General features: G+C 41.1%; 2 protein-coding genes and 1 pseudogene across 10 annotated transcripts in view; 2 read left to right on the top strand and 1 right to left on the bottom strand.

Moving 5' to 3' along the window:
• ACAP2 (ArfGAP with coiled-coil, ankyrin repeat and PH domains 2) overlaps window positions 1-6,487 on the top strand; it is a 172,248-nt gene extending 165,761 nt beyond the window's left edge. For 4 of the 9 annotated variants that reach the window (XM_067034263.1, XM_059064893.2, XM_059064891.2 and 1 more), the window contains one exon: window positions 1,954-6,479. In XM_067034263.1, the coding sequence (XP_066890364.1) occupies window positions 1,954-2,054 (101 nt within the window). In that variant the 3' untranslated portion in view covers window positions 2,055-6,479. Of the gene's footprint in view, window positions 1-1,953 lie in introns of all 9 variants that reach the window. The other 5 variants (XM_067034259.1, XM_067034258.1, XM_067034262.1 and 2 more) reach the window with 3 other exon arrangements.
• Window positions 6,488-11,326: 4,839 nt separating this feature from the next.
• On the bottom strand, window positions 11,327-12,182 carry LOC131757431 (heterogeneous nuclear ribonucleoprotein D-like pseudogene; annotated as a pseudogene).
• Window positions 12,183-14,114: 1,932 nt separating this feature from the next.
• The window catches only part of XXYLT1 (xyloside xylosyltransferase 1), a 215,872-nt gene continuing 204,575 nt past the window's right edge, over window positions 14,115-25,411 (top strand). The window contains exon 1 of the mRNA XM_059064896.2: window positions 14,115-14,851. Within this exon, the coding sequence (XP_058920879.1) occupies window positions 14,348-14,851 (504 nt within the window). The 5' untranslated portion in view covers window positions 14,115-14,347. The remainder of the gene's footprint in view (window positions 14,852-25,411) is intronic.

Below are 25,411 nucleotides of genomic sequence, written 5' to 3'. Positions count from 1 at the left end.
ACTTAAGATTGCTCACCTGGTGCTATCTGTAAACTACTTGGCTTAGCATCTATTAGATACTTCTTCCTATTTCTTCTTGAATGTATAATGTGTGCCTTTTAAGTTATTTCTGGTGTTGAATGGTAAAATCAGTGTGGTATTTTTGTATTATAATCTGCACTTTACACTTTCTTGGAAAGTGAAACTCCAGACTCTCCAGTTTAAATAGTATTTTTAAAATATTTATAATGTTTACAATAAATATTTTAAATATTTGAATTCAACATCTAAGAATAAGAAAAAAGTTTAAATATTTTATATGGTTTGTTAAGTGATGTTTAATGTTTGTCTCTTCTCATTTATTTTATATCTTTTAGAGTGGCTAATAATGGGAATAGATTGTAGTTTGTCTTTTAATGTGGGGTAAACGTTTATGAAATGAAACATGGGTGTAATTGAATTGTCTTACCCGTTGTTCCACCATATCAACCTTTATTGTTTTAGTAACAATAATATAAGTTAGTTGTTACTCTTAGCCAACCTATTAAGATTCTCTTCTTACTGTATTTTTTCTTTTTAAAGTAGATTGATTGATTCAGGTCATGAGAAAATTTCCAGGGCTAAATGAAAAACTACGTAGAGATTTTAATAACTTGCTTTTTACATTGACTAAATATTAAAAGCATTAAAATTTTTTTATTGAAAATCTTGGGTTATGCTGTTAGACCTTTTACTAGATCTGTATCCCCCTCCCCCAGATTTTTCTAATTCTCTGGCTTTTGGTATGACATCTATTGCCTCAAAAACTCACTTTTTAAAAGCTGACAAAACTTACTGCTCTATTAACAACAACTGTAGCAATGAGTGTGTAATAAGATGGATGCAAGGTAGCTTATGGGGAATAATTATAAAACCATGTTCCAACAATAATCATCTAAAACAGTATTTGACAGTCTAAATTCTGTCTTCTAAATCAGAAAACAGAATTATGCCCAGCTTCTGCATAAAGCTATTATGTTTAACAGGAAGCATTCATGATGAATGATTCATCTTGAAAATAAGATTTCATTTTATACAAATCTTTTGTCTGAGGAGTTAGCCTGTATATGTGTTATATATTTAGTTTTTCATTGCAAGAGAAATAGTATTCAATCCACTATAATATCAGTATCTATAATCTTCTCTACAAGCATATTTGTACGTATAAACATTTGTATTACTCTAATTTAACAGATGTCTTTGATATTTATTCTCCTTTTGTCATAGCATCCTTGCTCATATGACCTACAGTAAATGAAAAACCGACTAAGTGTGAAATGATTTTAAAGTCATTTTCTAGGCTTTATTATTTTATAAGCCTAGTAAAAAGTGGATTAGGTGCATTAGTTTTAGTTAAGAATTAAAGTTTGAGTAAAGACTTACTTTTTCACATGCTATTTAAATTAAAATGCCTTTAATTAAAAGATTACATTAAAATATGAGGCTTTTTTCCCACATGGTTATTAGTTTTGTCTTGCTAATAACTTGCATCCAACAGAAACATTAGTGTTTGTTTTTGGTCTTTTCTTTTGGCCTTTATCAAGGGAAATATTTATTTAAAGAATGCCTTGTTTATTTAGAATGACGTGATTTACCTCATTTAGAATGACTTTTATTTCTCATGTGTTAATAAATGTATTTCTTTATATTGCTTTAAAACACTTGCATCTTTGCTCTTTTCTAACTCTGAACTTTCCTCTGTGGCTGCATCTGAGGTGCTTTTTTCAGGTATAGTTTTTTTGGTTTATATTCTTCCACTATATACTTTTCCAGCACTTATATTTAGTTGGTCTTTTTTCTTCCAATAATGCTCATCTGAACAAAATTTTAATGTAATGAATTATAAAATAGTTACTAGTTGTAAAAATGAATGTTGTTTATTAATACTTTCAATTGTGTAAATTTTAAAAGTCTCCTCATTTTACTTTCATGCAGGTGATGAAACTTACCAGGATATTTTTCGTGATTTCTCCCAAATGGCATCAAATAATCCAGAGAAACTAAATCGTTTCCAGCAAGATTCACAGAAATTTTGAATTTTTTTACGAAGGGGAAAATAGTAAATCTGGTGACTCCCTAATGTATACATCTGAAAACTCACAGATTTTTACCTCTTTAATTCTACTTACTTACTTTTAGTAGCTATTGAGTTGTTTGGGAAAAAGGTACCCATTCATTGATATTTTTATAAATCAAAACATAGATCTCTAGTAGTTGGGAGAGGAACCTACTTTAAGCCTTCTTTTATTAAACATTTTTTTTAAAAGCCTGTTTAAAGGGCTATTTTTTATAGATTAAAATTTAAATCTAGACTTAGGCCATCTCTAGGTTACAAGATGCTAAGAGTTTAGACAAAATAATCTTTTTTTCCCAGTGGGTGGTAGCATTGATTTTTTTTCTTTTGTGCACCGTGCCCAGGATCGTTCAATCAAGCATATCCGCATCGAGTGGGAGCCTGATGTCCTGCCTGACTTGAGAATATGTCTTTGCTTTAGCTTCCCTGATGTTGGTGATTCAGAAATAGTTTTTTTCTGTTTGTTTGTTTCTTTGTAGCCTAGCTGTCATATACACAATATGTAATTTAATTACTAGAACTAGAGAATATATGCCCCCCCATTTGCTCATAAATGCAGTTATATTCCTCAGTTATTGTCCAGTACTTTAACGTACATACAGTGGCTATACAGATTGACATAACTCAGTCCTTTAGATTTATTCCATTTTATGAAGGAAAAAAAAGCCCTTGACAATAGTTTTTTTTTAATTACCAAAAGAATCTCATAGAAGTTGTAGTTCTTCATTGTTTAGTTGATTTCCTAAAACCTTGACAAATTTATTGATGTAACAAAGCTGTGTTTCAAAGGTTTCTTGAATGTTGCAAAATTATGCTTTCATCAGATTGTAACTATCAAAGGAAAAGTTGACTTATAAAATAATGTAGAACATTTTTATATTTGAAATGTGTCCTTTTCCAGATACATTTTTGCTTTTGCTCCTAGTGAAAGGAAAAATCTCTATGTAAAAGGAGTAAAAAAGACTCGTTTTTTTATACTAAAATATACAGTAATAAATTGCTTTTCAATTCTTCTAACATCTCTCCTGTGTACTTGTTGTACACGGTATACATTCTTTTAAATTAGAGCATCTATATAGCTTTAGTATTTGGTTACATGAATCACAGACCCTTGAATTCCAAAATATTATGGGTATACTAATTTTCCAGGTATATGCTACAGATTAGTCTGATTCTATCTTTGATTGACGTGTCTTGTCAGGAGTATAAAATAAGTTATTTGCCTTATGGTTTCTTTCTAATATTGTCATAATTAAGTTTAACTTTCTTTTTCAAGTTACATGTAAGTAATATTATTGCTACTCAGTTTCTAAATGAGAGGTTTTTAAACTTGAGTTGCCAAATGAGTACAGAAATTATATTTCATTGGGTAGATAATAAATTTTCTAACATTTTCCCACCAGTAAGTAGAGTTTTCTAAGTTGACTGAACATCAAATCAGAATCTGTTTAAACAGGAATTATACTGACATAAATTCACATCACGGAAAAGGTTCCATATTTGTTTGGCCACATTGCATGCATATAATGCTTATTTAGTAATAATTGCTGTGTATTAGATAAGGATACAAATATATTTAGGGATTATTTCTAAGGAAATGCTGACTTCCAAAGCCTTGTATTTTAATTGCAACAATACCAGGAACCTTAAATCTTTCCTGTTTCACCTCAGAGTCACAGGTCACTGGGCTTTGCAAAAGTCTGATTTGTAACATTTTTATTAGTGTACTTTGAAATTAATTGTCCGAAAAGCTCAAGGAGAAGGAAATATGTTGAGAAAAGAAAGAAACAAAGAAAGGAAGAAAGAAAAAAAGGAAAGAGAATCTCACTTTTCCTTTGTAGTGCCTATTCCTGTTTTGCTCCTAGGAATTCATCTGACCTTTATCTGAGGTAGCCTAGGCAGTTTTCCTTTTGGATCCAGCCTTCAGTCTTCAGATTACCTCTGGGATCTCTGGTTGTAAAAGCATTTCTTGATCATACTCTTAACTCCTGTGGCTTCAGTCATGAGTTGTTAATGTGGCAGTAATTAGTGTCTATTTAAATTTAATTGTTAGAGATGTATTTGAAGTACACTAAAGATCATGGTTCTGAATATCTTCAGAGAAAGTGTAATCTTTAACAGTACAGGGAGGCTGTACGTACAAAAAATATACTTCTGTGGCTTGATTTCTTGAATATGCCGAGACCCAATTTGGATTAAATTTGGCAGAAATGATGCAGGAGTAACAGCAAGGTTTTAAAGTAAATTAATGGTTAAAGTAGTTACAGAGGAGGTTGGCTCTTAACCAAGGTGAATTAGCTGTGTCAACTAATAGCCTTTCTGTAGTATGTAACAAATCTTAGTTTCATTATGCTATGAATTATTCAGTATAATATGATAAATTATAGTTTAAACAATGTTAGTCATACTCTTGGGCTTCAGAAATCAATTTGACTGTCCTTTGTTTTCATTCCCTCACAGATCTCCTGGTATTAGTTTCTGATTCCTTATCATTATTCCATTAACTCATTAACTTAAAAGAGTAATCTCAAAATAAGAATAGCAGTACTATGAGGAATTCATAAAATACAGTTTCATGTTAGAACTAGACTAAAGGTAATTGCGTAGTTATTTGCAATTTTTTCATTGTAACACTTACATGTTTAAGATTTCTAAGGTTTTTAAAATTACCTTTGGTACAATCCTTAGAAATTCAGAAATTTCCAGGGATTCACTATATTACATTGTTTGCCTAATTTATACTGGTCTTTGTAGATTTTAATCCACTTTGGTGTTTACTTTGTAAAACATATGGATTTTATTTGGAATATTACTTTGGTTCTTCATGGGTGCATTTTGAAAAACCTTATACTTTCACAGTCTGGACAGCTTAAGTTTGTGATGTGTTAAGCAGTATTTTAAAAATATAATTTTACACATGTGAAGTGGGGTCGCAGTAAAAATAAACCAAATTGTATTTAAGATTAAATTTACTATCCATTTTGAATAGGACATTCCCATATCACTCTTATATTGTGGAATTACTTTTCTGTTCGATAGCACTTTCTACTGTGGACGTGAGCTGGAAAAATGCTATATTTTTATAGAATTGTCTGTTCAGAATGACTTCAGACCTGCATGATATAGTGGAAAGAGCACTGACTAGTTACTTACTACTCTTATTGGATTCAGAGCTCCTCACAAATAAAATGAGTGGGATGAAACAAGGTGAAACTGTAACAGCATCCCTTGGTGTACTGTTCCACTGCTCACGTCTGCTCACAGTGGGCTTTGCCATTACTCACAGTAGGATTTCTGAGATCTTAATCTAAGAGCACCAAGAGCACCAACAGTGTCTCTTCTTTGATCCTGAGCTGCTCCTCTTGTTTTACAGAGCAGGTCACTGGTTTGCTGGTTGGTGGCGTAGCTGACACCAGAACCCCTGTCTGACTAGTAGTCAGAGGCACTTTACTCATATCACGAAATGATTTGAAGTCATTGTAAAGCAGCAAACTTGGATAATGACTGCCAGCTTTCCTTGTGCTTTGATAACGAAGACTCCAAGTATTCTGGAGAACCTGGATGTAAAATTACTTTGAAGGAAGTAAGGGTTCGATTAGGGTTTAAAGACGTTAAATTGTAGGGAATTTTATATTTTTGCAATAACAAACATTGATGAAGGCAAAACGTTGTAAAGGTAATTTTAATTCACCATATGCTTATCAATTTCTTCATGCTTCTAAACGAAGACAACTAAAAGGGGCATGGATTCAGTTTGGCCAAATCCTGACATCTATAAATATGATTTTGGGGGCATCCTTTTCTATTTACATAAATTTATCTACTAAAATGAGATAATGGGGGGAGGGAAGTAAGATTTGATTAAGTAAACTTTTCTCTACATTGCTCTTTTCACTATCTTATGCACTAGATTTTCTTATTTTTCCTCAACACACATCCCACCTTTTGGGTGTTCATTTTAAACAGGGAAAGCTCGCTACATTATAAAGAATGTTGGCACCATTTATTTTACACAAAGGCTAAAGGTTAACTTTTGGAAGTGATGAGCTACTTTTCTATATGTGTTTACTCGTGCTTTGTGATATTTCTGGATCATTCCAGTCATAAAGACTTATTATATGTAATATTTCCTGCTACCTGTGAAAAGGTATATTTTAAAGAATGTATAACCAACAATCCATTTACTTTTTATTAGTATGTAGAGGTTTTATTTGTATCTAATTCATGAATGTAGTTTTACTGTAGGATGTCACTGTAAATGGAACAAAGTACATTATCTTTATAGTTATTCTAAAATGTATATTATGTAAGAATTGTAAATACTATACCTGATTAAACTCTTTGTATGCCAAGAAATTATGTCAAGTCAATAAAAATCTCACCTCTGAAATAGTTCTTTTATGCTCAGACTTCCACTTTATCGTGAACTACAATTGCAGACATACCTGTTAACAGCTGTCATGTTTAAGTTAAGGTCCTGTATTCCTTTCCAGCGCCGTCACACTGGTCCAGATTGATCCTATTTGCTGATTGCATCAACCATGAAATCCATTTTGATCTTTTAAATATTTTCTTCTGCCTGATCACAGAGCTGTATGGCTCCCAGTTCATTAGCTAAAAACCACAAAAGGCCTTTTTTGCTGTAGCTCTAATTTTTTTCTATTATGATTGAGATATCTGTTGAAGTTTCTAATCTAGGCAACACATTTACACTCAATCCTTTTAGTAAACAAACAAAAACATGTTTTTGCATGAAATGAGATTGAAGGAATAGAGGCTTGAAAGAACAGACCTGGAAGTGAATTGCCTGCTTTTGCCTTTCCTTTAAAAGTTAGTTGAAAGCAGACACTTAAAAGTTTTCTATGTAATTTGCTTATTCCACTTCATTTCATTTTCATAATAGTTCTTTGACAAAGAGAATCCAAACTGATAGTAAATGTTTTAAACGAAAACAGCCTACTTTTCGTTATTACAAAAGAGTGCTTTTTCATTGTAGAAAAATGTTTAAGTAATGATAAGTAAAAAGAATTCCATCCTAATTCCGTCATCTGCCTGTGATGTTCACGTGTGGCTAGTAGATGGTAGCTACTAGCTACATGTGGCTATTGAAATTTAATTGAAATTAGACAAAATTAAGAGTTCAGTTCATCTGTGGAATTGCCACATTTAAGAGATGACTAGCCATGTGCCCAGTGACTACTGTTTTGAACAGGGCAGATTATAGAGCATACTCATCCTAGGAAGTTCTATTTGACAGTTACCGAGTACAAGGCAAGCCGTTACTTCTTTGGTATATAACCTCTAGACCTTTGGGTGTGTGTATTATATTTATATACAATGGGATCATACTGTTTTGTCAACTGCTTCTTTCACTTAATAAACGAGGAACAGGTTTCTAAGTCCTTAAGTAATCTGCATCACTTTGGGAAGGATTTCTTTAAATGTTTTTATTATGGAAAATTTCAAACATACAGAAGTAGAGACAGTAACTTCAGTAGCTGTTAGCTCATGGCTAACGTTGTATCTATACTCCCACCCATTTTTCCTCTTCCCCATTTTTTTAAACCAAATGCCAGACATTTCAACAGATTTTTGAGTATGTCTCTAAATATCGTATGATAGCGCTTATTATGCAGAATCTAAAAAAAATGATACAAATGAACTTATTTACAAAACGGAAAACAGACTTAGAGAACAAACTTAGGGTTACCAGAGGGGAAGGGTGGTGGGGGTTGGTGTTAATTAGGGAGTTTGGGACTGACGTGTACATGCAGCTATATTTAAAACAGATCACCACCAGGGACCTACTGTGTTACTGCAGGGAACACTGCTCAATATTAGGTAACAACTTAAATGGGAAAAGTATCCGAAAAAGAATAGATACATGTATATGTATAGCTGAATCACTTTGCTGTACACCTGAAACTAACACAACATTGTTAATCAACTCTACTCCAATATAAAATAAAAAGTTAAAAACATAAAGGGGGAAAAAAAGGACTGTTTAAAAAAAATCATATCACCTTCCTTAAAATATGAAACTATATAGTCAATATTCAACTTTTCCCAATGTCTTAGGTGTGTTCTTTAAAAAAAGATTTTTCAAATCAGAATTCATGTAAGTTCCATTCATTGCAATTGGCTAATATATCTCTTGAGTCTCTATAGGTTCTTCTTCTATTTATCACTTTAAAAAATGTCCCTTATAGTTTGTTGAATACATCACTTTTAATGACAGCATCTTTATTCTAGTTTCACTTCGCTGATGAACATTTGATTTCAATATCTTGTCATCATAAACCTAGTTCTTCATTACCCTTATGGCTAAATATTTGAGTACATTCTTCCTTATTTCCTTAGGATGAATTCCTAGATGTGAAAATGCTGGTTCACAATGGGTGGGTATATTTTTGAGGCTCATTCAATGAGTCAGGCACTGTGTTAGGTACTGGGGATATTACGGTTAAAAAAAAAAAAAAAAAAAGACTACCTGTTCTCTTGAAGTCTTGCCTTCTTGCAGCAGAGAAAGATAGGACTGGGCAGTTCATAGGTGGCCCTCATGGGATCCCTGAGGATGGTGCCTCATCCGGACACTGGACGCGTTGGTGTTTATAGAGACCATTCCTCGAGGCAGTGACATCTAAGCCAAGGTCTGAAGCCAGAGAGGTTGGCTCGGTGAAGAGCTAGGGCAGTACTTTTCAAACTTTGGCTTGTAAAAGAATCACCGTGAAGGCCCAGGCTCATTGAAGATAATAGGGCCTGAGCCCTTGTGTTTTTACCAAGCTCCCCATTGTTTCAAATGCCAATCAAAATTTGAGACCCTTGTCTCAGGAAGAAACATTCATCTGGATAGGAGAGAGAACTGAAAGTTCTCTTAGAAAGATTTTAGTATTGCCAGAGTGCCCTCCAGGAAAGTTGTGTCAATATACACACCCCCATCTACTGTAGAGGAGTGTCTGTTTCTCTGTATCTTTGACAATATTGGGTAGTGGTCAATAAAGAAAAAAGCCCGGTAAACTATCAGATTTCTACGTTACATCACAGATGTAGAAATCATACAACAGGAAAAACCATCTCCCCTGGCTAGAAGTCAGAGAACTTGACCACAGTTAAAGTTAGAACTGAAGGGTCACTTGCCGACCAAGTTCTTGTCTATTTAGTCATATTGTTATACACCCAGATATATCTATTTTAAGCTGAGAAAATAGCGCATAACATCTGACACACTACATACTTTCTCTCTTTGTTTAAAAAGTCTTTATTTATTTATTTTTTTTTTGCGGTACGTGGGCCTCTCACTGTTGTAGCCTCTCCCGCTGCGGAGCACAGGCTCTGGATGCGCAGGCTCAGCGGCCATGGCTCACGGGCCCAGCCGCTCCACGGCATGTGGGATCTTCCCGGACCGGGGCACGAACCTGTGTCCCCTGCATCGGCAGGCGGATTCTCAACCACTGCGCCACCAGGGAAGCCCCTTTATTCATTTTTGATAAGGGAAAGGACAATCTCAATGTCAACTTGTCATCTAATCATAAATTTGAATTTACAGGATTCACTGCCCTAAAGACACTGCATCTACTGACTGACAACATAAAATGAAAATCTTTCCGTTCCCTAAGGTTGCATGTTGAGAGAATTAAACAGTCCCTTGCAATAGTCAACACTGGTACTTGGCCTAGGTGTAAGATCAAATAGCAAAACAGGAGCAAAAGAAGGCCAAAAGCGTAACTTGATTGCCCAGCAAGTACAAACATCATTGGAACAAAGAAAGTTGCAAGCACCAGATAAAAAAAGGCAGGTTCATTAGTATAAAAAAATTTACACTTGGTTGAAGGTGAGGTCAGCTATTACACACGTTAAAATGTATGCCAATCCTAATGGCTAACGTGGAACCACAGAAACAAAAACAGAGACCTTAAGTTCAGTAACTACACGATGTAAAATTCAAAACTGGAATCTACCCAGGTCATCCTCCAAAATCTATAGCTAAAACTGTTTTTCTTTTTAATGCACCAGGAAGATCTGTTGTAATGACATGAGTTGGTCACACTTAGATTTGCATTTATATAAGATTTAAGGGATACCTTTCCCCACTATTCCTTCTTATGTCTGAATATGGATATGCTTAACTACCCAGCTCATGCACTAACTGCACTAAAAATGATGAAACTTACTACCATGACTTTTTCTAAGAACTCACACTACATAACAGCTAACACCCAATATAGCTTCCTAAAAATGCCCCAACAGAAAACATTTTGTTCAGTTTGGTGCTTGCTGTGACATAATACCAACAGAATAGTATACAACTGATTTAGTTACTCAGCCACTACAAATATTTTAATCTAACTTTTGTTCAGACTTTAATAACTTCGTACCTATTTGCCAAAATCCTTGTGTTAAATGTAACTACATCTGATATTCTTAAACTGTAGCTCCTGTAACACAGTTCAAGTGTTTTTTTTCCCCTGGGTGTATCTAGACATTTTAATCAAGAAAACAAAGTTATGGTATTATGATTAGCCAAAGCTCTTTCCAGCAGACCACTGAATACAGCAAGTCATAACAAATGCCTTCCCAGAGACAAGAACAAAGCAAAATATTTTCTATTCATATAAGGAGCTACCAGCATGCTTTGTGCCATTAAAAAGCTACTTTTCAAAGTATAACCAGAAGACTTATGGTCTACTAGAAAGCTTCCACTAATTACAACACTATAACTAAGCCACAGAAACTTTCATGACAAAGGCTCCAGATATACAGAGAGAAAACATTACTTAAAGTTATGTGGAAGCTTTAGTTAATAGGGAAATGAAGCCTTAGAAGATAGACTACATCTAACAAAAAAGGGGAACAGAGTAGACACTGTAGTTGGCTATTAGTAAAGGACCACAGTTTCTCCCTAGGGATCAACACTCCCTACAAAATAAACTGTACCTTAATTATCACTTATTTAAAATTACACTTTTACAGAGCTATTTAGTACCTGATTCAGAAAAACAATCACATAAGGAAGCATTTATTTGAGGTTTAACATGAAATCATACAAATAAAATTTGTATAAACACAAATCCACATTGAGTCATAACAGATAGCAAAAGACAAAGTAAAAACAGAGAAAACAAATTGGCGGCTACATACAGTTGTGCACAGTTGTGTCTTGTACACTAGAAAGTCTTTTACAAAATAATCATCTTAGATCAACAGAAGACCAAACTTCAATGTTGTCCTTGCAAGATGGGTTGCTTTAGCAATCTCTTCCTGTCTTCTCCAACGTCCCTTTTTAATATGGCTGGTAATTATTTTGGTGATTGCCACCCCCTCGAGATGCCTTGCCATAAGTGCTCTGTTGGCCACTGTAGTCTGCATATCCGTCCATATCCATAGTTCCATTGTTACACCCAGTATAACCATAGCCGCCATATCCACTATAGTTTTGATCACCACCATAAGCACTATTGTAATTTCCATATCCTTGATCATAATAGTTATTAAGTCCTTGGTTCCAGTTTTGGCCCTGACCTTGGCCACGACCCCTAGTACCTCCTTGTCCACCAGCTGCAGCACCTCTTCCTCCTTTTTGTTGTTGCTGTTGCTGCCTATATACCTCTTTGGGTTGTGCAACTTTGATTTCACACTTCCCAGAACCAATTTGATGATATCTGCTTTCTACCAATTTATTTACTGGCTCTCTGTCTTTATATGTAATAAAACAAAATCCTCTTCTTTCATTTGTTTTTGTGTCCATGGGAAGTTCAATATTTTCAATCTCTCCAAAGGCTCCAAAATATTCTTTAATTTGTTCTTCCGAAGTATCTGGGCTCAATCCACCCACAAAAACCTTTTTGGGGGGTTCCTTCCCCAAGCTTTGGCCCTTTTAGGGTCTATCAATTTGCCATCCAGCTTGTGTTCTTTCAGTTCCAAAACCTTATCAACACTAGCAGCATCTTTGAAATGCACAAATCCAAATCCTCTTGATCTTCCAGTGACTGGATCTGTTTTAATTGTGCAGTCTACAACCTCCCCAAATTGAGACAAATATTCAGTCAGATCTTTCTTGCTTGTATCCCAGCTCAAGCCTCCAATGAACATTTTACCATTATCCTGCTGATTCACGTAACACATTAACATAACATTAATTTTTCTTTATGGTCAAAGAATTGAGGATGAAGAAGCTTGGAGAAAAGACCAGTCTCTTGAGTATTTTCCTGTGTCTACTGACTTCCTATGTAAAATTTAAATGATCTTGTTATTCATTTGTTATCCATAAATTCCAGGAGTAGTGATCTTATAAAGGTCTGAAAAAATATATTTATTGAATAAATTCCAGAATAAATGGCAGAGGAAAAATCCACCTTATTGATGGTGTAGGTGGGTGGACTAAAAGGTACAATTCCAGAACTATTTCCCCCTTACTAATGAACAATAATTAGAATGTAATAATACAATGGTAGCACACAGTGGTGGAGATTCTGTGGTACATGTAATAAAGTCTTAATGGATATTGGGGTTTAGAATTTGTCAATACTCTAGAAAAGCTATGGTTGCTAAACTGTATTTTGTACTTGTTGGATATTTAGACTTTGGTTTAGAGTTTGGTGTTTCTAGCATAGTTTATATTTATTGTTTACTAAGTGTCAGACACTATTCTAACTGCTTTTTATGTATTATCTCTCATAACCCTATGAGGCATAAGTACTAATATCATCCCCATGTTACATAGGGGTATGATTGCAGCTCAGAGAGATCAAGTACCTCCCCTGAAGTCTAACGACTCCTAGTTAGCTGTAAATCCAGCTCTCTGGTGCCTGTGGGAGCAGCTGTGCTTAAGGTCTTCCTACTCTGCCATCTTGCTCCGCCTGCCCCCCCACCACGCCCAAATCCAGCTCTCTTAACCACAATGTCATCTGCTGAAGCTTGTGTTAAAATACACACAACTCAGAGTCTGAGTTACCACTTTCAGTGCTAATCTTGGCTGGAAGTTTGGGCTCTGGAAGTGATATGGCTTGAGTGGGGATCCATTATTTACTAGCCAACTAGATTTGGGCAGTTCACTTCTCTAAATCTCAATTTCCTCAATTGTAAAGTGCAAATAAGCAAATAATACCTCTACCTCTTAGAGCTGTGTGGATTAAATGAACTAAAGTAATACCTGTTACGAAAGTGAGATAATTCTGCTATCGTTCCCCCCCCCCTCCCCCGCTCCTAAGGTGAGCTGCATGTATTGAACTTGTTGCTAAGCATTCTTTAGAGGTCCAAGGTTTTTCAGAGAAGTGTTGCTCCAACTGAAAAGAAGAGTTAAAAAGGAGATGAATTGTGGTTCTGGGGACCACACTTTGAGAAATAATGTCATGGCACAGTAAACGGGTGAGAGAATTTGTGATTGAACTTGTGCCTGCGTTTTCACCTGCACCTCTTTCAAGCATGCAGACCACTTGTACATGTTTACATAAACACTGTAGTGTGTCATTGGTCCTCAGAAGACTCAAGTTAATGGGTTTTTATGTAGTTGGCAGTGTCCAACTATATCGTCAAACCTGCCACTGTGTGACCCTGGGCAAGTGACCTCAGTTATGCCTCAGTTAAGAATTTGCAAAACTACCGGGTACATATTAAGCCTCTTTTAAAGTGTTAAAGTTAAAAATTTAAAAAAAGTATCCTTTAGATTGCCTCTGGTCCACCTCAGAGGTGCCAAGTGAGGTGAGCAGGCTATTTACACCTCGGGTGTCAATCCTACTTCACCGAGAATAGGGAGGGAGTTGCTAGTTTAAATTCTTTAGCCCCAGATAGTCTCCAAGGTGTGAAAGGAGTCGGGGAGAGGACTTAAAGCCTTCAAGAAATTAGGGTGGAAAAGGTATATAGAGAAAATTTTTCTATGTGAGTCCAGTTTAGTCTTTTTGCTACCGACGTCTTAGCTTCGGTTTCTAGCGTCTGGGGCTGGGCACTTAAGAGGGCCATTTTTCACGGACGGTACAGCCAGCTGGCCTGTATGTCTGAGTCCTCACAGGCTTCTCTGACCACTCTGGGGCGGCTCCTCCGGACCCGCGGCGCATCCCCCGATGTAATCCTTCTGAGCCTAGGACCCAGCGGCTGCCGGGCAGCCCTGGCCCCGCCTCTCGGCGCATCAGCGCCCGAGGATTGGCAGTGGGGCTCCGCCTTCGCCATGGCTGCCGCCCGCCGCCGGGGCTACTAAGTAGCTGCAGGGGTGCTGTTCTCCGCTGCAGCTCCCCGGCCGCCCTGTCCGCGGGCGGGTGGCGCATGGGTCACCTCCGAGGCGCGCCCCCGTGCGCTCGGGCCATGGCGCGTCTGGGTGCTGTGCGCTCCCACTACTGCGCGCTGCTGCTGGCCGCGGCGTTTGCCGTCTGTGCCTTCTACTACCTAGGCTCCGGCCGGGAGACCTTCTCCAGCGCCACCAAGAGGCTGAAGGAGGCCCGCGCCGGAGCCCCCGCCGCACCCTCGCCGCTGGTGCCGGAGCTGGCGCAGGGCTCCGTGGCGCCGGCCCCAGGTGCTAAGGCCAAGAGCCTGGAGGGCGGCGGGGCCGGGCCGGTGGACTACCACCTGCTGATGATGTTCACCAAGGCGGAACACAATGCCGCGCTACAGGCCAAGGCCCGCGTCGCGATCCGCTCCCTGTTGCGCCTCGCTAAGTTCGAGGCGCACGAGGTGCTTAACCTGCACTTCGTGAGCGAGGAGTCCAGCCGCGAGGTGGCCAAGGCCCTGCTGCGGGAGCTGCTACCGTCCGCCGCCGGCTTCAAGTGCAAGGTGAGCGGGGCCTCAGCCGGAGGTTCCGGGCGGGTGGCTCGGTCAGCGCGCGCGCCCGGCCAGGCTCCAGGGTTCTGGAGGGAGGTGTGTTCGTTGCGCTGCCCACTGCCGACGCCAGTAGAATCCTAACCTCTCAACCCGGTCCCCCTGGTTGAAGTGTGCATTCACAGCACGCTGGAGGCGTCGTCCGGGGGCGTGTCCGGGAGCCTCGGTGTTAACCGCGTCTCCCCCTTTAACTGCGGCCTCTTTGAGAATTGGCACTCCCCCTCTTTGCTAGCGTTACAGGATTCAGCAGTCAGTGCCTTCAGAGCCTGCCCCTGTTTTTGTTCTTCTCAGTCTTTGACTTTTAAAAAAAAAAAATTTATTTTATTTATTTTATTTTTGGCTGCGATGGGTCTTCGTTGCTGCGCGCGGGCTTTTCTCTGGTTGCGGCGAGCGGGGGCCACTCTTCGTTGTGGTGCGCAGGCTTCTCATTGTGGTGGCTTCTCTTGTTGGGAACACGGGCTCCAGGCGCGCGGGCTTCAGTAGTTGTGGCTCACGGGCTTAGTTGCTCCGCGGCATGTGGGATCTTCCCGGACCAGGGCTCGAACCTGTGTCTCCTGCATTGATTGGCAGGCGGATTCTTAACCACTGCGCTACCAGGGAAGCCCCTCAGTCTTTGACTTTTGAGGACGGAGCAGGTCATTTGAACGTACCAATATGCTTCTGGTGCAGAGTCTGCTGGACAGGGTCTTCGGCCGCTTGAATTGTTCAAGTTACAGTGACATTTCTCATAGCTCATTTCTCTAAGGTATTTCAGTCGGAACTAGTCAAACCCAAACCCAGCCAGTGTGAATCATCTCATCTCCTCTGTGTGCCCCCTTCTCCCCTACCCTTAAGGGTCCTGAACACATTTAGAGAAGCACCAGTTTCCTCCCAGGAGGTACAGATAAGATCTGGGGAGAGCAGAGCTAGTTACCTTGTCCCAGCCTGGACCCATCTGCATCTCCATCATCTCGCTTCACCTCCTGGCTCTGCTTGTCAGAGATTGGATTCCTAACTTAGAGTTAATGGTCTCAGTTAAATTGCTTGCCTCGTTTTGACCTAATAGTTGCACACAGGGGATCCAAGGTCTGATTTTGGGATAGAAATAGTAGGTGATCTTAAAGGATGGAGCCTGATGGTGGGGGGACGGGTGGTGAGGCAAGAGTAGTGTTCCATGTGTTTGTGCCCAGTGAGTGACTAAGGGGAGCGGATGCCAGGATCCTGTAGGGTTCAGGGGTCTGTTGTTTGTTGTCTTCAGAATCAAGTTCTCATTTCTTGTCTGTGTTGTGGCCCTGGCTCTCCCCTTCAGCCTACCTTCTTGTCCTTCCCCTACATGCACCTTAGATCTTAGCTGTACTGAATGTGCCTTTACATAAGCTACACTTTCCACCCAGAATGTCCTTCCTTCCTTCCTGGGCCCTTGGCTACTCTTTACGTAGTTTTCACCTTCCCCCAGGAATGTCCATAGACTTGGGGACAATCTGTGCCCAGCCCTCCACAGCTCTCCTTTCCAGCTTCCCCCCATAGCATCAAAAGTCTGTCCTCTGCCCAGAACAAATGAGCCCATCAGGAACACCCACCCACCATAGTCAGGGAGAGGTACCTGGGTCTGGATTCCATAGTACAGGAGGCCAAGAATCCAGGTCCTGGAGCTTGTGGCTGGCCAGGCCCTTGGCACCCACTGTCTGACCTGGGGTTTTTCAGCCTGGGGCCCGTCGCATTTGCCCTAATTGCAGTCTCTGGAAGTAGGGCCTGGAAACCTGTTCCAGGTGGTCCTTGGGACTTTAATGTTTGAGAAATTCTGTGCTAGTCCAAGGGAGAAAACCAAGGGCCCTTGATCATAGGGCCAGTCTGGGCAGAGCTGGGATTTGACCGGCCCTCCAGACACCACTTTGAAGACCAGCATGTCATCTCTTCACTTTCTGAGTCAGAGGTCACAACTCAGGCCCATCTCCTCCATTGCTAGGGCTCTACTATCCCCTTCTCGAGCTCCAGCCACAATATCTTGTTGCAAACTCAGTGCTTTCCAGCCTACATGCCTCTGCTTCTTTCATTCCACTGTCAGGATACCCTTTCTGTGTGTGTCGCCGATTCTTGCCCATCTTTGGATGCCATCCCCTCCTTGGAGCCGTCCAAGGAACCCCCATTCAAAAGGCATGTCTCCTCTTCCTCATGTACCTCCCTGGTGCTGTAGACTCTACGACGTCTTCTCTCCCATCCCTATGCCTGGCACATAGTGGGCACCAGAAATACTTGTCCAGGGCAGGTCCAGTCTCAGGGCCAGCTTCCCTTCTTGGAGTCTGTGTTTCATGTTTTGACTCCTTCCCTCTGCTGGGCCCAGTTCTGACAGCCATAGCCATCACCCGAGGCCTGAGGCAGCTGCAGATGACCTGAGGGAATTGACACCACCCCTACTGAGGCACGAGGAATGAGAGTCTGGGGGCTTTCAGCCAGATGGCTGTGTTCAGATAAGGGTTTATCAATTCTAGCTAAAATTGCTCCTATTCCTTTTGAATGATTTTTTGTGAATCTGTTTTCTGTTTGTGACAAAAGGTGCTCTTTTTGTTTTATTTTTTTCTTTAAATATGTAGTCCTAAAAGGTTTGCCTCATTTTAGTTGTCATTTAATTCTTCCTCAGGTTTGGAATGTGTCTTCTGGTACCACTTCACACATGCCTTTCCCTCTACCTGGAGTACCTCCCACCCCACCTCTCCTTCCTTAACTGGTACTCTGCTTTGAGGTCTCAGCATAAATGTTATTTCCTTGGTAAACCTTTCCTGAGCCCCCATTGTACATTCTCATCACACCAAGGACTTTTCCTTAGTAACATTTCTCACAGTTGTCATTACGTAATTATTGAATGAGTTATTTGTCTACCTTGCTAGACTGTAAACTCCTTAAGGGCTTGGACCTTGACCTCTCTTAAGTGTATCCCTAGCAGCGAGCATCATGTCTTAACATATGGGAGTGCATCTTATATGAGAATTATTTTTTCAGTATTAATTAGGAAGAATGACACTAGAAATTATCACCCCAGTTGCATCAGAGCTGGAAGGGATCTTCAAGAGCATATAGCAGCCCAGGTGAGGAAACTTGCCTAAGGCCACTTGGGGAGTTACTGACAAGGCTGGGGCTAGACTCAAGTCCTAGGCCAATGTTTTTCTCTTTGTACCATGTTCCCCCTTTAAGGAGCACTTCTCTCTTGTAAGATTCGTAAAAGAACAGTCCACTCCCAGGTAGAGTTGCCCTAAAGTGTGTAAGAACACTTTGGGAAGAGGAAGGCAGCTCCTGGCCCACGCGCTGTCTGGAGCCAGCCTGACAGCTCTTCCTCCCTCAGGGTGGGATCCAGGACTCCGCCAGGTGTGCAGGATGCAGGGCAGGGCTGCAGTGAGCCGGCCTAGGACTTGTGCTCACTCAGAGGTCTCTGCTCAGGCCATTTTCAAGTGACATAGAAATGGTTGAACCGAAATGGTTGCAGAAATTGATCATAGAATATTACTAGTGACTTTAGATTACATTTTGGTTAATTAAATACTAGCTAAAAAGCTCTTCACTTAACCAGAAAAATCTTGTTTCGAATTATTATTGAAAGTCTTTCAAAATCCACTGGTTTGTTATCTCCTAACGGTATGGAAATATATTATTTGTTCACTTATTTAATAAACATCCAAACCTTTTATGTTTGAGGTACCAGGGTAGGAGCTGCTTCTAGTTCCTTTAATAAGTCTATGGACTAACTGCATCAGAATCTCCTGGGCACAGTTATTCAAAATACAGACTCATGGACCCTGCCCCAGCCTGTGGGTCAGAATCTCCTGATGGGGCCTGGAAATCTGAATGTGTACGAGGCTGTGGCAGCAGACATGGAAGTCCCTGCTGTAAAAGGGATACAGGAGGGCCTGGTGCTTTCCTGCCCACCTTCAGGCCCAGCTCAGGCATCCTTGCCTCTGTGCAGCCTGCCCTGTGAGCACAATGCCTGACACACAGTAGACCTTCAGGGAGCATTTGCCTTTCATTCAGGCTACCCTGGCTCTGCTGGCTTGGGGAAGGCTCATTCATCTTGTTAAAATGGGGCTTTTATCATGCCACTCAGAACCCCCTGGCTCCCGGCTCACTGTCATCCAGGTCATTCCAACATTCTAGCCCCACAGCAGCTGGCTTCAGCTGCCTTGTCCAGCCTTTCCCCACTAAGCTGCAGGAGACGCTGTCCTTTCTCCTGGAGCTTTGCTCGCTTTGCTTCCGAGCCATCTGTTGTCTCATTCTGTCTGTCCAGTGGGATCTCACCCTTCTGAAACTTAGGTCCAGACTTGTGTTCCATAAGGCTTCCTTTTGCATTCAGTTTGATAGAATATGCCATGAGAATCCCACATAGTGGTAGCTTAAGCAAGATGGAGGTTTATTTCTCATCTAAGTGGAGTCCAGAGGTAGGAGGCGTTCCAGGCTGGCACAGGAGCTTCATGACGTCATCAGGGTCCTAGGCCCCTCCAGCTCTGTTTCACCATCCCCACAGAGTGGCCCTTGTCCTCATGGGCCAGAATGGCTGCTAGAGCTTTAGTCATCACATCTGTGTTACAGCCGCAGGATGGAGGAAGAACCAAAGCAGAGTTCCAGTTAAAAATAGTTAATAAGGGGCTTCCCTAGTGGTGCAGTGGTTGAGAATCTTCCTGCCAATGCAGGGGACATGGGTTCGAGCCCTGTTCTGGGAGGATCCCACGTGCCGCGGAGCAACTAGGCCCGTGAACCACAACTGCTGAGCCTGCGTGTCTGGAGCCTGTGCTCCGCAACAAGAGAGGCCGTGATAGTGAGAGGCCCGCGCACCGCGATGAAGAGTGGCCCCCGCTAGCCACAGCTAGAGAAAGCCCTCGCACAGAAAGGAAGACCCAACACAGCAAAATAAAATAAATAAATTAATAAACTCCTACCCCCAACATCTTAAAAAAAAAAAAAGTAGTTAATAAGGAGAGGAGGGGAAGCTTTGGGGTAGGCAACCAGTCATCTCCCTCAGGAGCCTACCGTGCATGTCGAAGCCCTATGAATGACTAAGCGCCTGTTGTGTGTTGGACCCTGAATGCACAAATACAGGGGACACAGGGGGGGACAGGCACAGCCCCCTGCCGCCCAGGTACCCGTGTTGCTCAGCATCACCTCCACGTACAGCCTGTCCTGTTGCTAAACCTGCTGGGTTGGGCACAACATGCTCCTGAGGGAAGGAGATAGCACTGAGTTTAAACCCCAGTGGCCAGTTACTAGCTGGTGACTGTGGGCAACCTCCCTCGCCTCTCAGGGCCTCCCGGGCCTCCTGTGAAATGAGGATTAAGCACCCACCCCCCACGGGGCGGTAAGGATTAAACGCAGCCTTGCTGTATTGTGCAGGGAGTCCAGTGCTGCTGCGTCCGGCCTCACAACACGGTTCTACTCTGCCAACTTCTGGGGACTCAGTCCTGATGGGACCCTGTAGCCATCTCCTCTCTCCTTTTCGGGGTGGCCAGCCCCTTGCAGAGGCCTGGGAGAGCTTACCCAGCACTGTGGGGACACCCTCAGGGGTACAGCAGGATTGCTTCTGGTGCTGTTTCTCTTGTGCCGTCACTGCGTTATCACTCAGATGGTAATGGCTCAGAAAGGCCTTTCCCGAACCCCTTTTCTAAAGCAGCAGCCACCCTAGCCCTCGTTATCTTTCCCATCACCTTGTTTGTAGCACGTACTCATGTGCTCATTCATTCAGCAGATGTTCTTGGGTGCTTCCCTGGCACCAGGCCCTGTTTCAGGTGCCTGTGCCAGTGGGAAGAGAACCAGTCCCTGCCCTCACGGAGCTTCCATTCTGGGGCTCTGGGGGTGTGTGGGAGACGACTTTAAACAAACCAACCTGTCCACGTAGAGTGAGTCAGATCGTGATCCATTGTATAGAGAAAAGTAAAGGTGGATAAGGACACAGGGAGTGTTCCTGTGTTGGGGTGCGGAGTTGTGGGCTGTTTTGTACAGCTGGTCAGGGAAGGCCCCATGGATTTGGTGACGTCTGAGCAGGGGCTGAAGGAAGTGAGAGTGAGAGCTCTTTGGCCATCAGGAAGCAAGTTTGGAAAGTCACTACCCTGTTTCCTAGTTTGCATTCTGCAGCTCCCTACTAGAGTATCATCTCCACGGTGGGCAGAGCATTACTTACCTCCTTCATCTGCTGAAGTGGACAGGCACCCCGTAAATGTCACCCCTGTTTCTGGTCTGAGTTGGGAGTGACAGACAGACACAGGCACAGGCGCCTCCCAACCCAGGGCACAGACCAGACAGACTTCTGAAAGGACAGGCAGCTCTGGACGGCCGCTGGCCACCTTGCAGGGAGGGCAGTCTCTTGGAGGCTAATTCTAGAGGAGAGGAGAGGAGGATGGGGCAGCCTGCCTCCCAAACTCACCCATCACAGCAGTTTCTCTTCCTTCCCTAAGGGAGGTGGTAGTGTGCACAGGTCGGGAAGGAGGGCTGAGGAGGGGGCAGGAGGTGGGGAGTGCTGGTCAAGTTAGGGGGGTCCTCCGTATGGATGGCATGAAACAATGGAAACAGAGGTGTTCCCTTTTCCTCCATCACCATTATATTTTTAGCACAGTTCCTGGCACTTTCTAGCCTCTCAGTAATATTTTATAGTCGACTGATTGATAGCTATATTAATTCAACCCAAGAAATCATAGAAGAGTCCTCGGGGATCTGCGCCTCGTACATCAAATTTCAGCCTCCTCAGAGCACGAGGCTGGGTTGCTTTGTCTCCAGGTGACACGTAGGAACAAGAAGGAGGCCTTGTGCTTTCCACACTTAAAAGAGACTGTTGGATTTCAGGAGGAGCATGTGCTGAGCCTGGGCTAACAAGAAAAGTGTTAAAGCTCTTTGCACACCTCTTCTGAATTTGCAGAATTTCTTTTACTGCAAGAGCAAAACTGTGAGTGGCTTTGAAAAGCCTCAGCTCATAGTTGGGGCTTGGAAGAAGCCTGAGGGTAAAGACCTCGATGCTGGCTGTCTCAATTAAGCTAATGACAAACAGGTGACATTGCTGTGCAGCTTCTTCGGCATGTCACAGTAGCAGGAACCTTGACCAGAAGGAACATTTTGACTAAGTTATGACCATCTGGGAAAGAGGTGATCAAAGAAATGTATCCTGAAGTGAGAGGCTCTTTGAAAAGATTGACTGACATTTTATACTATAGAATTTGGAGAATTTACCAAATGCAATGGAACTCTTTTAAATTATAATATGTTCATGATACAACTGTAGTAGTTCATGTACCAGTGCATGTTTCTCATGGAAAGCTTTAGTCATGGATCTGTAGGGAAGAACTTTGTATAGCATCATTGTATCATGTACACTATACTCTGGATAATTTCACAGGTATTTGTTGAAATTATAAGGCAAAGCCCATAACATAAGACCAGCGATCATCATGTAGACGAAATACACTGACACCTGGGTGATTTTGCTATGGGGCTTCAGTGCATGTATGAAGCGTTCCAGCTTTGGGTAACAGTCATTGTTTATGATTACTTGACTGTTCTCTGTTCTAGTAGGTCATTTTTTGAAAGACAGATGATTACATTTTCTCGCGGTTAAAAAAACCTGAGATGTAATTCACATCCCATGAAATTCACCCTTTAAAAATATACAGTTCAACAAAACTGGAAAAATTTGAGATTTCCCTTACTATAACATTGTCACAGATCATTGAAATGCAGTTCTTTCATGATGTCATTAGAATCAGAAATATATCTTATTATTGGCTTTGTAGACAGATTGCTTAATATCAAAAAATATATACAATTCAGTGGTTTTTAATATATTCACAAGGTTGTTCAGTTATGATCCTTATTCCAGAACATTTCATCACCCCAAAAAGAAACTCCATACGCATCAGCAGTCATTCCCATTCCCCCTTTTCTCTCAGCCCTGGCAACCACTAACCTGCTTTCTGTAAATTTGCCTCTTCTGAACATTTCATATAAATGGACCTTTTGTGTCTGGTTTCTTTCACTTAGCATAATGTTTTTAAGGTTCATGTTGCAGCATGTGTCAGTACTTCATGCCTTTATATGGTTGAATAATACTCCATTGTATGGCTATATCACATTTTGTTTATTCATTCATTAGTTGATGGATATTTGAGTTTCCACTTTTTGGCTATTGTGAATAATTTGCTGTGAACATTCATTTACAACTTTTTGTGAGGATATATGTTTTCAGATCTCTTGGGTATATATATACCTGGGCATGGAATAACTCGGTCATATAGTAAGTGTGAGGAACTGCCAGACTTCTCCAGAGTAGCTGTATTATTGTTTTACATTCTCATCAGCAATGTGAGAGGGTTCCGATTTCTCCACATCTTTGCCAGCACTTGTTGTCTGTCTTGATTCTAGCCATCCTAGTGGGTGTGAGGTAGCATCTCATTGTGTTTTTTTAAAATATAAATTTATTTATTTATTTTATTTTATTTTTGGCTGGGTAGGGTCTTTGTTGCTGCACCTGCACTTTCTCTAGTTGCGGTGTGCGGGCTTCTCATTGTGGTGGCTTCTCTTGTTGTGGAGCACGGGCTCTAGGCACACGAGCTTCAGTAGTTGTGGCATGTGGTCTCAGAAGTTGTGGCATGTGGTCTCAGTAGTTGTGGCACGCAGGCTCTAGAGCACAGGCTCAGTAGTTGTGGCACATGTGCTTAGTTGCTCCACGGTATGTGGGATCTTCCTGGACCAGGGATCAAACCCATGTCCCCTGCGTTGGCAGATGGATTCTTTTTTTTTTTTTTTTTTTAAACATCTTTATTTGAGTATAACTGTTTTACAATAGTGTGTTAGTTTCTCCTTTACAACAAAGTGAATCAGTTATACATATACATATGTTCCCATAACTCTTCCCTCTTGTGTCACCCTCCCTCCCACCCTCCTTATCCCACCCCTCTAGGTGGTCACAAAGCACAGAGGTGAACTCCCTGTGCTATGCTGCAGCTTCCCACTAGCTATCTAATTTTGGTAGTGTGTATATGTCCCTGCCACTCTCTCACTTCATCACAGCTTACCCTTCCCCCTGCCCATATCCTCAAGTCCATGCTCTAGTAGGTCTGTGTTTTATTCCCATCCTACCACTAATCTCTTCATGACATTTTTTTTTTTAGATTCCATATATATGTGTTAGCATACGGTATTTGTTTTTCTCCTTCTGACTTACTTCACTCTGTATGACAGACTCCAGGTCTATCCACCTCATTACAAATAACTCAGTTTCATTTCTTTTTATGGCTGAGTAATATTCCATTGTATATATGTGCCACATCTTCCTTATCCATTCATCTGTTGATGGACACTTAGGTTGCTTCCATGTCCTGGCTATCGTAAATAGAGCTGCAATAAACATTTTGGTACATGAGTCTTTCTGAATTATGGTTTTCTCAGGGTATATGCCCAGCAGTGGGATTGCTGGGTCGTATGGTAGTTCTATTTGTAGTTTTTTAAGGAACCTCCATACTGTTCTCCATAGCGGCTGTATCAATTTACATTCCCACCAGCAGTGCAAGAGGGTTCCCTTTTCTCCACACCCTCTCCAGCATTTATTGTTTCTAGAGTTTTTGATGATGGCCAATCTGACCGGTGTGAGATGATACCTCATTGTAGTTTTGATTTGCATTTCTCTAATGATTAATGAGGTTGAGCATTCTTTCATGTGTTTGTTGGCAATCTGTATATCTTCTTTGGAGAAATGTCTATTTAGTTCTTCTGCCCATTTTTGGATTGGGTTGTTTGTTTTTTTGTTATTGAGCTGCATGAGTTGCTTATAAATTTTGGAAATTAATCCTTTGTCAGTTGCTTCATTTGCAACTATTTTCTCCCATTCTGAGGGTTGTCTTTTGGTCTTGTTTATGGTATCCTTTGCTGTGCAAAAGCTTTTAAGTTTCATTAGGTCCCATTGGTTTATTTGTGTTTTTATTTCCATTTCTCTAGGAGATGGGTCAAAGAGGATCTTGCTGTGATTTATGTCGTATAGTGTTCTGCCTATGTTTTCCTCTAAGAGTTTGATAGTGTCTGGCCTTACATTTAGGTCTTTAACCCATTTTGAGTTTATTTTTGTGTGTGGTGTTAGGGATTGTTCTAATTTCATACTTTTACATGTAGCTGTCCAGTTTTCCCAGCACCACTTATTGAAGAGGCTGTCTTTTCTGCACTGTATATCCTTCCCTCCTTTATCAAAGATAAGGTGACCATATGTGTGTGGGTTTATCTCTGGGCTCTCTATCCTGTTCCATTGATCTATATTTCTGTTTTTGTGCCAGTACCATATTGTCTTGATTACTGTAGCCTTGTAGTAGAGTCTGAAGTCAGGGAGCCTAATTCCTCCAGCTCCATTTCTCGTTCTCAAGATTGCTTTGGCTATTCGGGGTCTTTTGTGTTTCCATACAAATTGTGAAATTTTTTGTTCTAGTTCTGTAAAAAATGCCAGTGGTAATTTGATAGGGATTGCATTGAATCGGTAGATTGCTTTGGGTAGTATAGTCATTTTCACAATGTTGATTCTTCCAATCC

This window comes from Kogia breviceps, chromosome 5, assembly GCF_026419965.1.
Source record: "Kogia breviceps isolate mKogBre1 chromosome 5, mKogBre1 haplotype 1, whole genome shotgun sequence".
Classification (NCBI taxonomy): domain Eukaryota; kingdom Metazoa; phylum Chordata; class Mammalia; order Artiodactyla; family Physeteridae; genus Kogia; species Kogia breviceps.
Note: the sequence above shows the minus strand (reverse complement) of the source record. Positions and strands in the feature narration are given on the sequence as shown.